Source organism: Primulina huaijiensis, chromosome 6, assembly GCF_012295235.1.
Source record: "Primulina huaijiensis isolate GDHJ02 chromosome 6, ASM1229523v2, whole genome shotgun sequence".
In the NCBI taxonomy this organism is placed as follows: Eukaryota; Viridiplantae; Streptophyta; class Magnoliopsida; order Lamiales; family Gesneriaceae; genus Primulina; species Primulina huaijiensis.
Window position 1 is genome coordinate 11,878,854 of NC_133311.1, and position 12,732 is coordinate 11,891,585.

The 12,732-nt window shown below is 36.8% G+C and overlaps 2 protein-coding genes across 5 annotated transcripts; both read left to right on the top strand.

The window, feature by feature from the left end:
* Positions 1-2,026: 2,026 nt before the first annotated feature.
* Positions 2,027-7,351, top strand: LOC140979440 (RNA-directed DNA methylation 4). 3 transcript variants are annotated; one of them, XM_073444834.1, is made up of 10 exons: positions 2,027-2,225; positions 2,323-2,406; positions 3,387-3,478; positions 3,707-3,778; positions 4,999-5,040; positions 5,632-5,771; positions 5,858-5,976; positions 6,225-6,309; positions 6,401-6,474; positions 6,603-7,351. In XM_073444834.1, the coding sequence occupies exons 1-10, from the start codon at positions 2,123-2,125 to the stop codon at positions 6,872-6,874; spliced, it is 1,083 nt and encodes a 360-aa protein (XP_073300935.1). In that variant the 5' UTR covers positions 2,027-2,122; the 3' UTR covers positions 6,875-7,351. The 3 variants fall into 3 exon arrangements, with proteins under 3 accessions (XP_073300935.1, XP_073300937.1, XP_073300936.1); XM_073444836.1 differs by having other exon boundaries at positions 6,234-6,309; XM_073444835.1 differs by having other exon boundaries at positions 3,390-3,478.
* Positions 7,352-7,787: 436 nt separating this feature from the next.
* LOC140978870 (cation/H(+) antiporter 15-like) lies at positions 7,788-10,747 on the top strand. Of its 2 annotated transcripts, none has more exons than XM_073444107.1 (3): positions 7,788-8,168; positions 8,267-9,271; positions 9,418-10,747. In XM_073444107.1, exons 1-3 carry the CDS (start codon positions 7,968-7,970, stop codon positions 10,591-10,593), a joined length of 2,382 nt encoding a protein of 793 aa, XP_073300208.1. In that variant the 5' UTR covers positions 7,788-7,967; the 3' UTR covers positions 10,594-10,747. The 2 variants fall into 2 exon arrangements, with proteins under 2 accessions (XP_073300208.1, XP_073300209.1); XM_073444108.1 differs by having other exon boundaries at positions 7,955-8,168; positions 8,271-9,271.
* Positions 10,748-12,732: the final 1,985 nt, after the last annotated feature.

Genomic DNA, 12,732 nt, shown 5'->3' on the forward strand with positions numbered 1-12,732 from the left:
TTTGTGATGACTTCTTTGTGCGTACGTGCTTTGTGGTTTCTTGGTTGTACTCAGAGTAGTTATTGAAATTCACTGGTTGGTTTTCTCTATTTCAATATAATTGTTATTTTGCCGTGGATTTTTGGGTTTTCTCCATTTCAATATAATTATTCTGGGATAATACCCATTTTCGTCCTTATTGTTTACCGCTTTTCCATTTCAGTCCCTCTTCATTTTTGACTGCTTAATTAATCATTTAAGTTTTCAAAATCTTCCCGAATGGGTCCCTGTCGTTATCTTGACGTTAATATTAACGTTGACCAACATCATGTGCCTCTCACATGCTCATTTCTTTGTGAAGGCAGTCGATTACTCCTTTTCTTTTTTTCTTCCCACATGTAAAACAACCCTAATCCTCAAATCAAACGATGGAAGGAAAGGGAAGGGCGAATGGTTGGAGACACCACTGATTGCTTGAAGAAGTACACTGTTTTCAAAGAAGTATCATGTCAACTTATCTTTGTTGGCCTTCGTTCTTCACCAAGGCTTACCAGTTGGAAACAGCCGTGTTTTCTTTGGATTGAAATACGGATCGTGCTTCGATTTCTTGAACCAGATTTAAAAGTTCGTTTCTGTTACAGTATGCAAATCCTTGCAAAATGCTGAAAAGGGATGTCCTCGATTCTTAAATCTTAGAACTGTACAATATCTCATTTCCTCTCTGAATTGTGCGAGACCTTTTTTCTGTTCCTTTGTCCAACTATCTTGGCATATGTATGTTTTTGAAGAAGGATGGCGCTTGTACATAATTTCAAATCCTAATCCTGTTACGAAATCTATCATATTAAATGAATCTGTCATATTTTTAATGTCTAAGATGATTATTTTTGAAAGAATCCACTTTTGACTTATTCCATTTAATGAGCTCGTAATAAGCCATAAAAGCTGCAGTTTTAAACACAGTCACGTAGCATGTGAAATAAATTGAAATCTCTAAAAAGTTGAAATACAATTATTGAAAATAACGATGGCATAAAACAATATACCCATGTTTATTACTCCATATCTACCATGAAACCGTGACAAATATAAGCAGTGACTTTGAATTTCTTCAAGAAACTCCGACTTATTTCGTGTAATCTTACAGAAAATGCAGTTTCTTCACAATCCAGCAACAGCGAAGGCGTTTGCACCTATGATCAATCCAGCAGGATTATACTGGCAAACAACATACACACCTTTATTGACATCGCAATAAACGGCATCGCTGCATCCCACCCGTTTCGTTGTGCCCCACACCACGTTCAAAAAATGCCCACATTCGCAGCCGTTTCTCTCCGACAGACACCAGCAAACGTTATTTGGAGCATCGTAAAACCGTTGCTCGTTGAACCAAGATTGAACCACCTGTGCTGGCGTGTGAACGTTGTAATCCATCCAATACAGGTTCTCGCCTTATTCGTTTGGAGAGTGGTGGCGGTAATCGCAGTTCACGCGGCGTTGCTCCGCCCAAGCGTGGGCTGAAGCAGTCAAGGTGGCATCCCAAGTCATGGGGGAACCCCAACCTTCTGGCGTAGAAAATTGTGCGCATTGAGGTATTCTTCTTGCTTCCAGTTGAATGCGGGTGCGAATTGCTGCGGCGGCGGAAGGGGTTTGATTGGGTTGCGCCTTTTCATCTTGTTTTTCGGGACAGAGTGCACCACCCCCGCAGCCAGGGAAGCAATGAAGGCGGCGGCAATGATCAAGAATACGATTAAGGGTTGAAAAGGAGAGTAAACAATAAGGACGTGTTAATCGATTGTCTTCACAAAGAAATGAACACGTGAGAGGCACATGATGTGGGTCAAAGTTAATATTAACGTCAAGATAATGACAGGGACCAATTTGGGGAGATTTTAAAAACTTGAATGATTAATTTAGTAGTCAAAAATGAAAAGGGATTGAAATGGGAAAAACGATAAACAATAAAGACGAAAATGAGTATTATCCAAATTATTCTACTATTTTATTAAAGTTAAGTGGATTTAGTCTTGGGTTTACCTAAATTATATTAAATTTAGGTAAATCTGTGGCCGACTGAATAAAAAAAAGCCTAGGATTAAACCCTAGTCCCAATCCCTGAAATCGATTGATTCCACCGACAATGGCTGCGGTGGCGGAAAGCTCTTCAACTGCTCTGAAGAACGACAAGCCTGTCATCGTTAGGGTTAAACGAAAAGCTTTTCAGCACCGAGTCGATGCTTTTTGTGAGTGATTGGTTTGTTCTTTTGCGTTCCTCAAATGGGTTTTTAAATTCGAAGCTTGGGGTCTTGTGATTTACTATCTTTTTTCCCCTCCTTACAGGGCTGGAAATCAACGAGAGGCCTTTAAAGCGAGCGTTGCTGGACTTTGAAAAACTATCGGTATCCGAATCTTCTTCGACTAGAGGTAAAATCTGCTTCTAGTGTTGGAATGTATTTGCGTTTTCTTTAAAGCATTTTTGTGCCCCGAGCGATTATGTTTGATTTGATTAGGCGTTAAAGGTTGTGGCAATTTTCTTTATGTTTGTTATGTTTCTTCGTTTTCGTTCTAAATTTAACTATCACGAGGTCATTATCATTTTGATGCTTGACTGTTGATGACCATATTTTGGTCTAAGCACAAAAAGATAGTAAAGGATGGACAAATTTTGCTCGACTGAAATCTCTTTTTCCAACTCCAAGTAGAAGTAAACAAGCAAATAAGCGGCAAATGAAGAAGACACGCGTGGCAGGACTTTTTGTAGTTTGCTAATGTTATATTAATTTATCTTTTAACATTTCTAATAAACTTGGAGCCAACTGCCTAGTGTGGTGAAATCAGAATTAATCAATTCCATTTATTTGTGAGGCCGCAATATGGTGATTGTGTTTGTATAGGTGGTCAACTTGTTGAATGTAGTCCTTATCGTGATGCAACAATCATATATATCCTTGGCATGCGGCATGCCACATATTTATGAGATAGATGAAACAAAAACGAGTTAAACATTTTGAAAATAATCGAATAATTGGATAGGAAAGTCAAACATGGAAGAAAGAACACATGTTCAATTTTTATGACCCATATAACAATGTTTTTATATTAGTAAGTGTGGTCGTCTGTATGGATCCTCTTATGCCATTGTGATCAATACATTGGGAAGTAATACCTGTCTTGTTCTTGCGGAGGGTGGTTATTTTGGGATTTGTTTTCTCTCCAATTTGATTTTTCATTATTTTAGTTCTTTTACGAAGATTCTTCTACATTTCATTGTTCGGATAGTTCTTCATATTATTTAATGATTGTACACATATTTTGTTATCGCTGATGATGCTTTATTTATATTTGATCTTAGTATCTAATGAACATGACTGCCTTCTTTGATGCATGTGTCTGATGTGATACAGTAGAGGAATTAAAGACCACGAAGATTCTTGTTCACCATGTAGAGACTGTAACTAGCTCGGAGAACACCATTGATGTGCTGCGATCTTTTGTGGTCAGTGTTAAACAAAACAATATGTTGGAGTACTATCAACATGTGATCAGTTTGTGGGTGTTAAGATTTGTCAAAAAAAATTGTTGTCATCCTTCTTCATGTCATGTTTTTTCCCCACAATTCAGACAATGATATCATGTGGTAATCATACTGGTTGCATAATGATATGTTTTTTGAGTGATTGTTATCATGACTCATGAGCTGTCTTATCTACCTATTTTTTGACAGCCTAATTCATCTGATGCATGGGAACATGGAGGAAATAATGAAGAGAGGAGACACAAGATAAAGACTGTTAATGTGAGCTCTCTCTCTCGTGTCTCATGTGCACAAAATCAATTTTACTTTGACCTTGCACATTGTCAAATTGTCTCTGGCAAGTATATTTTTATATATTTTCGCAAATAAAGGTGTATTTGGTTTACCTAGTGAGAAAGATGTTATAGACTTTGATTAATCATATTAAATTAGTTTTTATGCAACACACATTTTCATACCTTATTCTTTAATCAACATGCTACACCTACTTAGGGTGTGCCAGTGCCCAGTAGAACTCTTAACGTGATACTCACCATATGACCATGAACCTCAATGGCCAATGTTTTTTACTGTCATTGAACAACAATGAGTTCTAGGTTTCTTGCACTCTAATTCTTTTAAGTTAAATTTTTGAGATATCTTGTACTTGGTTTTTGTCATGTCCTAGAAGACTAGTGGCTTCTCTGACCTCCAGGAAAAACTTGTATTTTGGCTTTTGATTGTGAAATTTGCATAACTTAATTTGTGCACTGGGCGATCGTTCACCGTCCCGATTTTTAGAAGCTGCCTGATATAATATATATAATTTTTTAATTTTTTTTTTTGACATTTTTCAATCAATTTGTATCTTTTAAATTGGAAGAATATGTCATTGATTTTGAGTTTGAATCCAATTACCAATATAGGGGAATTATTAGAGAGATGTGAAGATAAACAAGAAAAATTAGATAAAAGAAAAATGCCTAGGCGGCCGCCTAAGCACCTAGGCGGTAGGTGGTGGGTGGCTGCCGGCCTACCATTTTTTAGAATACCGGCCATTGTTATGATCCCAAGTTGTGGATCACAATAGGGGGTTGATGGAATTATGATGAAAATTGAGGTTCGTTTTGGGAGAGAACCTCACAATCTCGTAGATAGTTTGAGGCTCGTTAAAGAGAAACTCACAATCTTTTAGCATTAGGCTTTTAAGAAAATTTCTGTTTAACAATTAATTTCCATGCAATGAATCCTTCCCCATATCAACTACTAAAAGATCAAGATAAATTTACATATTAACTACTAAAGATAAACTCAAATCCTAACATAAATAAAATATCAACCTATCTATAGAATGATCCTTTTATTCAAAAGAAGATAAGATAACAACAAACCATATTTCTAAATAAATATGATAGTAGAATAATTCATTGGGCTTGAACTTTCCGTCTTGTTGTATGCCCATGACAGCCTCTAACCTTGTCAATTGCTGTGTAATTTTTCAGAAACAAGATGAGTTACTGGTCAAAGCAAAGAGAAGTCAAGAGGTAAATTACATTACTTTGTTACCATCTTATCTGCTCACAGCATAAAATTTTAATATCTGTTGTTGGTTCACATGTGTGATTTTTTAAAAGATTTTCTATGTTGTAAAACCGGTTACCAACTTATTATCTAATAAAAAGGAACTGACATATATATGTAAAAGCAACTAGAGGAACAAAATTTCATCCCTTGTTTATTAAATTAGAGTACTTTAGATTCCTTTTTTTAAAATTTTTTTTTAAACCGGTAAGATGAACTACTAAAATTGTTCTCTTTCTTCTCTTTTTTTCTCACTAGGCTGCTTTTTAATTTTATGCTTGTGTGTCTCACTCATTCCAATTCTTCTGTTTTTAATGATTCTTGCTTTGTTTTATGAAGTATGGTAAGTTTCCTTTTATCAAAGACGACTTAATTTGCCATTTTAAACCACTCTATTTAAAGGCAAATTAAATGTTTTGGCATTGATATGGCCAATAATCATCCAGTCTTGAAATCATTTTTCTCAATGATGTGTTTAAAATGCAATTGCTAGTAAGTAAATAAAGGTAATTTTTGCAAGAGCTTATTTTATCCTATATTTTTCACACCTTCAGGTTTTATCAAGAAATGCACGTTATGAACAAATATGGAGAAGTAGAAAAGGAAAGCAAAATTCCCAGGAAGATGACTTGTGCCGCCTTTATGATATTGTCAAGATTGATGTTAATGAGCAGGAGATGAAGGTGAAACAGATGTAAGTCCTTTTTCATGTTGTATTGTTTGTGAACTGCATGAAGTTAGGCCAAGTGTTGATGCTGAGATCCTTAAGCTTCAAATTAGGGATACAAATTTGGGGAACCATGAGATGATGGCTGAATATTTACCTCTCCTTAGAGAAGTCTTGCCGACTGCTGCCTCAGAGATAGAAAGTGATATTCACGATCAGGTGTCCAGACAAGGTCTACAACCATCATTTTTTCCTTTTTTTACGTTGTATGAGGTGTTTGGTTTATAAATCATGCTCGACCCTGTTGATGGTGGGTGGTGCTTCATCACTAAATATTATTGAACATAATGAGATGTTTATTTAGATTCATTATTAAGAGTTATGATAGGATCCTTTGTGGTGCTTGGCATGTTATAGGGGCATCTGCAATCATATGGTTTTCATCTCTTGAGTTTTGTGTCCATGAACTGTGTTTTGCAGGATCTTCAGATGATTATGTATATGATTTCTACGCTGTTACGAATGATGGCAATGTGTACGCTGATTCTACAATTCAATACCCTTTGTGAGTCTTTATTTGTCTATTTGATGGTGTCCTTGATTTAGCATCTGCTTTTGGGATTTTACTTTTTATAGCATAAATTGTTCGGGTTTAGGGTTCAAGTTGACGACGACGACGACTACTATGATGGTCCAGATAATTCAGATTATGAAACTGATGATTCTAATGGTATCATCTCTCTCTCTCTTTTCTCACACCCATATATGACATATCTGATATAACATATTTGAAAAGCATTTACGTGCCTACTCACATCCATGCACACCAATGAAGATGCTTTTTATTGTTAATGTTAGCGGAAAACAATCCCTTGAATGATTACCCAGACGAAGAGGCATCCGAGGAGGAGGATGATGAAGTTACAAGCAGGTCTTCTGATGAGGAATCAGAGGATGAGAGCAGAACTTCTGGGAGTCAATCACAAAGCCTGAAGAGTGAAAGTCAAGCATCAAACGAGGATGAGAATTCTGGGCCTGATTACTGGTCAGACGATGCAGATCAGTTACCTGAAGATGAGATGTACAGCGAAGGAGATGTTGACAACAATTCTGGCTATGAATGGAGGTAGCTCGCTATTGGCTCTGCCGGGTGCCTTGCAGTCTGAAATTTGAGTACTTAATCAAACATTTTTGCACTTGAAACTGAATTCAAAACCAAGACTGTCCCCTTGGGGAAAATAGAGTAGAGAGCTCCACGTTTCCGAAATTGTAGGTACATTATCTACGTTCATTGGCTTGAGTATAGTTCCAGAGCTCATGATTATAGGTTGCAATCTTGTGTCATTGAAGAACGTCGAAGTTGTACAACCATGTTCACCCATCTCTTGTTATGTTACCTTAAATCGACCATCCAGTCGTGGAGATATATATAAGCCTGATAAAATGAAAGCACGAAATAGGTCCTTTTAGCTTGGCGAGCAATTGTGTCTCTTGGCATTCTGTTAAGGGCGTTTTCATTGAACAATAAACTAGCTATAGAATATTTGGTCCGTTAGTTGCACCTAATATATTGTGATTTAAATATTTACTTTTTTACCATGAAATTCTTTAAGATTGTCATGATATTAACATGATAATTCTTTGTATCTTGGAAGCAAGATATGAGATATAGCAGATATATCTTTTCATAATGATTGAAAGTTCGAAAACCAGAAGAACATCGTTTGTGCAAATTGAGATAAATAATTAGTGTTTCCAACATACGAACCATAGATATACGTGTGCATACATTTAACTAGTAACTTGTAATAAAAACAAAACAAAAACAAAAACAAAAACTAGCCACTTTCAATTGAAATTCGTTATACTTGATTTGGATGGATGGATAGATTTGAATCTAGATGTTTGAAAAATAATCCATTGGTTTTTTCTATTTTATTCCAAATCTTCCAATGCTTTATCCAATCCAAACGCAGCCTAACGAGTTCACGGTGACGTCATGTTTGTGATTAACGAACTTCAACTGTTTTACGGTAACATGCGGCTGAAAATACAGCAATTGAGCAACGTCCTCTCCGCTTCTCATCATTTTCCTCCCTCATCCAATACATGCAATCTTAGTTTCTTCCCTCTTCACTTTATTTTCTGAACATACATCTCTATTCGAGCTTTAAAATAAAAAGGGAAAAAGAAAAAAAAAAGCTCAATATAATCAAGGCAAGAATGAATGCTGCTCAAATGGACAATACCATGTGTGCAGTTCGGCACAACCAGAGATATAGAGGGATATTTTTCGGCGACAGCCCGTTTTTATTCGACACTCCGGTGCTCCTGTCGCAGCTCTCCCTTTCGGCTCTTGTGACAGCCATCATGCAGCATTTTTTGACACCCCTTGGCCAAAGTGCTTTCATATCCCAAGTACTTGTAAGCTGCAACCAATTCGCTCTTTTGAATAAAAAGAAAAAAAAATAATCAAAACTTGCATAACTTTTAGCTAATTTTATTGTTCTTATATGATCAAGGCAGGAATAATATTGGGACCCTCTTTTCTTGGAGGTGAGCCGGAGTTCAGAGACCGATTTTTTCCGATTTCAAGCTTCTATACCGTCGACACATTCGCTTTTTTCGGTGTAATGTTGTTCCTATTCATCATCGGTGTAAAAACCGATGTAAATCTCATCCGGAAATGTGGGAAAAAAGCAGTGGCAATAGGCGTATCTGCCTTCTCCGTTCCACTTCTCTTCAACTTCGTAATTGGCCAAATCCTAACACATACCGTACCACTAGAACCGAGCCTCCACAGATCGATTCAATGGATTACCTCGTTTCAGGCCTTGAGTTCTTCCCATGTAATCATATGCCTGCTAGCCGATCTAAAGCTCATGAACTCGGAACTAGGCCGGTTGGCCATATCCTCATCCATGATGAGTGGCATCTGTAGCTGGTTATGGGCCGTAATGGTCTTGACAGGGAAACAAAGTTTACGTATCAAGAAGGCGAAAACATTCCTTTTAATGCTGTTATTTTTTGGAGCCATGTTGTTCTTCGCTTTCTTCATCTTCCGGCCCACGATTCTTTGGATCATTCGTCGTACAAACAACCCGAGATCACTTAAAGAAAGCCATGCTTGCGTGATCTTCATCTTTATACTGGCATCTTCACTTTTTGGTGAGATTATGGGGCAACATTTCTTGTTCGGACCAATGATCTTAGGCATTGTTGTACCAGATGGGCCGCCTTTGGGATCCGCTTTATTGAATAGGCTTGAACTGTTTGTGTCCTATATTATGTTGCCTATCTACTTTGTGGTGACTGGTTCAAGGATTGATTTCTCTGCGATTTCAATGAGGAACTTTGTCGTCATACAATTCTTGGCTTTTTGTTCATTGATTTGGAAAGTGGCTGGTGTGATGGTGCCTTCTTTATATTGTAAGATGTCCATCAATGATGCACTCTATCTTGGTCTCATATTATGCAACCAAGGGATCATAGAGGTATTGATCTTGGGAAGAGCACTATCGACTGAGGTGATTTGCTTTTTCTTTTTTCTCTATTTTGTTCATTTTCTTGACTTCGGTGAGATACTTTTAAAATTTCCAAGTTTTAGTGGATCAACAATATATGGTGACATATATATATATATATGTATATATTTAATTTTTTTTGGTTGCAGCTGATAGATACACAAATATACAGCATCATGGTTATATCAATACTTGTCTTCACAGGAATACTTGCTCCCATTGTCAAATTCTCATACAAGCCCTTAAAGAGATACACTACTCAAGAGCGCTTGACCATACAGCACATAAAACCTACATCAGAGCTGAGAATTCTTGCTTGTATTCACTATCAGGAGCATACTCCTTCTCTGATCAATCTCTTTGAAGCCTCCTACCCGAATCCCAGCGCACCAATTTGCTTCTACGTCGTTCACCTCATCGAGCTAGGCGGCAGAAGCGCTCCCCTACTTGTGGATCATCATCCAAGAAACGGGATTCCATCCCACACCAATGAATCAGAGCATATCATCAACGCTCTAAGATTTTTCGAGCACGAGCACCGAGGCAACACCACAGTTTTCCCTTTTACTTCCATCTCGCCTCATGAATCAATGCATGATGATGTCTGTTCCTTAGCAGCGGAGAAGAAGGTTTCTTTGGTCATCGTCTTGTTTCATAAGCATCCAGTGATCCACATACCGGAAGGAGAATCCAACGCTATAAGGGCAGTGAACACCAATATCAGCAGGAACTCACCTTGCACTGTTGGTATCTTGATCGACCATGGTGCAATGGCCTGTACTGGATCCATGCTTTCTCACAGGGGCGTTTGCCGAGTCGGTGTGATCTTTCTCGGTGGAGAGGATGATCGGGAAGCATTGGCATACGGATGCCGAATGGCTAAGCATCCTAACATAGGCCTGAATGTGGTCCGATTCTTGGATCATGACTTGGAGGGAACATATTCTATGGAAATGCGGCGAGATTTAGATATGATAAATGCTTACAGAGACGACTGCACCAAGAATAGTTATTGTGAATATCAAGAAATTTCGGTGAAGGATAGTGTAGGCCTTACTGGTGTTATCAGAAGCATGGAAAGTTGTTTCGACTTGATCCTAGTCGGGAGATGGCACGACAAGGATTCAAGACTTTTGGTTGGTTTGGATGATTGGAATGAGTTTCCGGAGTTGGGATCCATTGGGGGTTTGTTTGTATCATTAGAATCAGACAGCCAGGTATCAGTATTAGTGATGCAGCAAATATCGAATGACTCGCAAGATTCATTTGCATCATTTGAGAATACACGTTGGAATAGCTTTGGCAGAGTATGGCCTCGTCACTAGACAAAAAGATAATTATATTGTTGTACAAATTGGTATTTACTAAAATTAATGTGTTTTTTTTAAGGTATATTTCTGCATTTTATGACTTCAAAAAACCTATATAGTGTGTTTATTGTGCCATGAAAAGTTGAGCACTAATGAATGAGAAACAAATTAAACATCGATACTTATATTTTGGTAGTGATGTTGTTATCATAAACATATCGGTCGAGTATATATAATTTTATATTTGAGACTAATTCGAATATTAAGATGTATAATTTTATTGGAGTTTAGTGGGTTTTTTTTAAATTTAATTTAATTTTTAAATTTATTTTCAAAAATAATTTAAATTTTTTTTTTTGCAAGTTTACGGCAATCCGTGCTTACGAAGCACGGACCGTGTGGACGTAGAGCATGGTCCGTGCTTCGTAAGCACGGACGGTGCTCCACGTTGGAGAGTCGGCGCTCTGTAAGCGACACGGTACTCACCCCTGACAACTCTGACTGAATAATCCTGCACAGATGCAATAAGATCATTCTTATCTTTAAATAACATATTAACATATAATTCACATCTGTCCTGATTGTAATAGCTTGATTGCACTCCAGAAGGTACATCGACAGAATCGGGAGGCTCTTCCCCAAAAAATTTATTGAAAAATGATGGTATTTCAGAAGTGTTTGAAAGAAATGGTACAGTCTGCCTCTGTAATGTGTCACGAGGTGGTTGTCGAGATGGTGTTCCCTCATCAAGATTTGTACAAGTATTTACTTCATTATCAGCATTCAATTCTTCTTCTTCAGACTCGCTGTATGATATATCGGGTTCAGAATCAGTCCTCAAAATATCATCATCATTGGCCTGATCCGGACAACGAGCACTCGTATCTAATGTTGGATTCGGCCAATATGGAACATGATGTTGTTCCGACGAGACATTGATATATTGATCCCAAGACCAACTTACATCATCGAAACTCATATTATCGAGTCCTTCAGTAACCTGTGGAACATAAGATTCTTGCTCCTGATAACCACCATATGTAGAAGTATCATGTTGGTTATTAAAACCAGAATCGGATGCATGTCGAACATAGGATTCAGGATCACCAAATCCAACATGATGCTCAATTGAATTTGCTTCCACGTATAAATGCAACATATGCATATTGTCGCATTGCATTATAAACTGTAAATAATCATATTCAACAAGATTGACTTGAATTTCATGCCAAGATGATCTTTCCATGAATGAATATTTTGTTGAGAACTTCAAAGAAAAATTCGTTGGATCGATTCCTAATATTTTATGCACAACTTCAACCAACTCCAACAAATTAATAAACCGTAATACTCGTATCGGTCTAACAAATGGAATGCGATATTCAACTGATCATTATCGATAACCACATGACCACCAAAATATAAGAGTATATCGATTTTAGACATTTTGCCAATAAAACTTGCGAGAAAATTGAAGAAGAAATTGATAACTCAATTGTCTAATATATCATCGTTTATATAGAATAAAAAAGTTCACTATTGTTTACGGTTCAATTATTTATGTACGGGTGAACTTCTAAATATTCACGTGAAGCGTTACGGGTCTGAATATTCACGTGAAGCGTTCAGAAAAAAAAAACGAATGGACAGGAAAATGCGAAAAAAAAATAGATTTTTACAGAGTCCGTACTTCGTAAGCACGGACCGATGCTCCACGTGGGAGCGTCCGCGCTTACGGCTCCACGATCACACGGTCCGTGCTTCGTAAGCACGGATTGCCGTAAACTTACAAAAAAAAATTTTAAAATTATTTTTGAAAATAAATTTAAAAATTAAATTAATTTTAAAAAAACCCGAGTTTAGTTCAAGTTTTCAATAAAAAATTAAATATCGATTTATTGAAGATCATTATCAAATTGTCAATGAAATATTCATTCATAAAGAAATAATGTATACGTTTTTAGAGTTTATGATTCAATATCTCAATATGTAGCTGTTGTATTTGCACGTGGAAAATATAAAATTTCAAAAACATCTAATTTTTGTATTTCAGACAAAAAAATAAAAATAAATTAATATCTAATTGAAAAAATCAATAAAATATTTAAATTGATTTTTTTGACATCTAAATTTTGAACCATGTTTGAAAATTGA

Coding starts and splice junctions, on each gene's coding strand:
- LOC140979440 (XM_073444834.1), top strand. CDS start 2,123: ATGGCTGCGGTGGCGGAAAGCTCTTCAACTGCTCTGAAGAACGACAAG. Junction 2,226..2,322: donor GCACCGAGTCGATGCTTTTT/GTGAGTGATTGG, acceptor CCCTCCTTACAG/GGCTGGAAATCAACGAGAGG. Junction 3,479..3,706: donor ATGTGCTGCGATCTTTTGTG/GTCAGTGTTAAA, acceptor ATTTTTTGACAG/CCTAATTCATCTGATGCATG.
- LOC140978870 (XM_073444107.1), top strand. CDS start 7,968: ATGAATGCTGCTCAAATGGACAATACCATGTGTGCAGTTCGGCACAAC. Junction 8,169..8,266: donor CTTTCATATCCCAAGTACTT/GTAAGCTGCAAC, acceptor TATATGATCAAG/GCAGGAATAATATTGGGACC. Junction 9,272..9,417: donor GAAGAGCACTATCGACTGAG/GTGATTTGCTTT, acceptor TTTTGGTTGCAG/CTGATAGATACACAAATATA.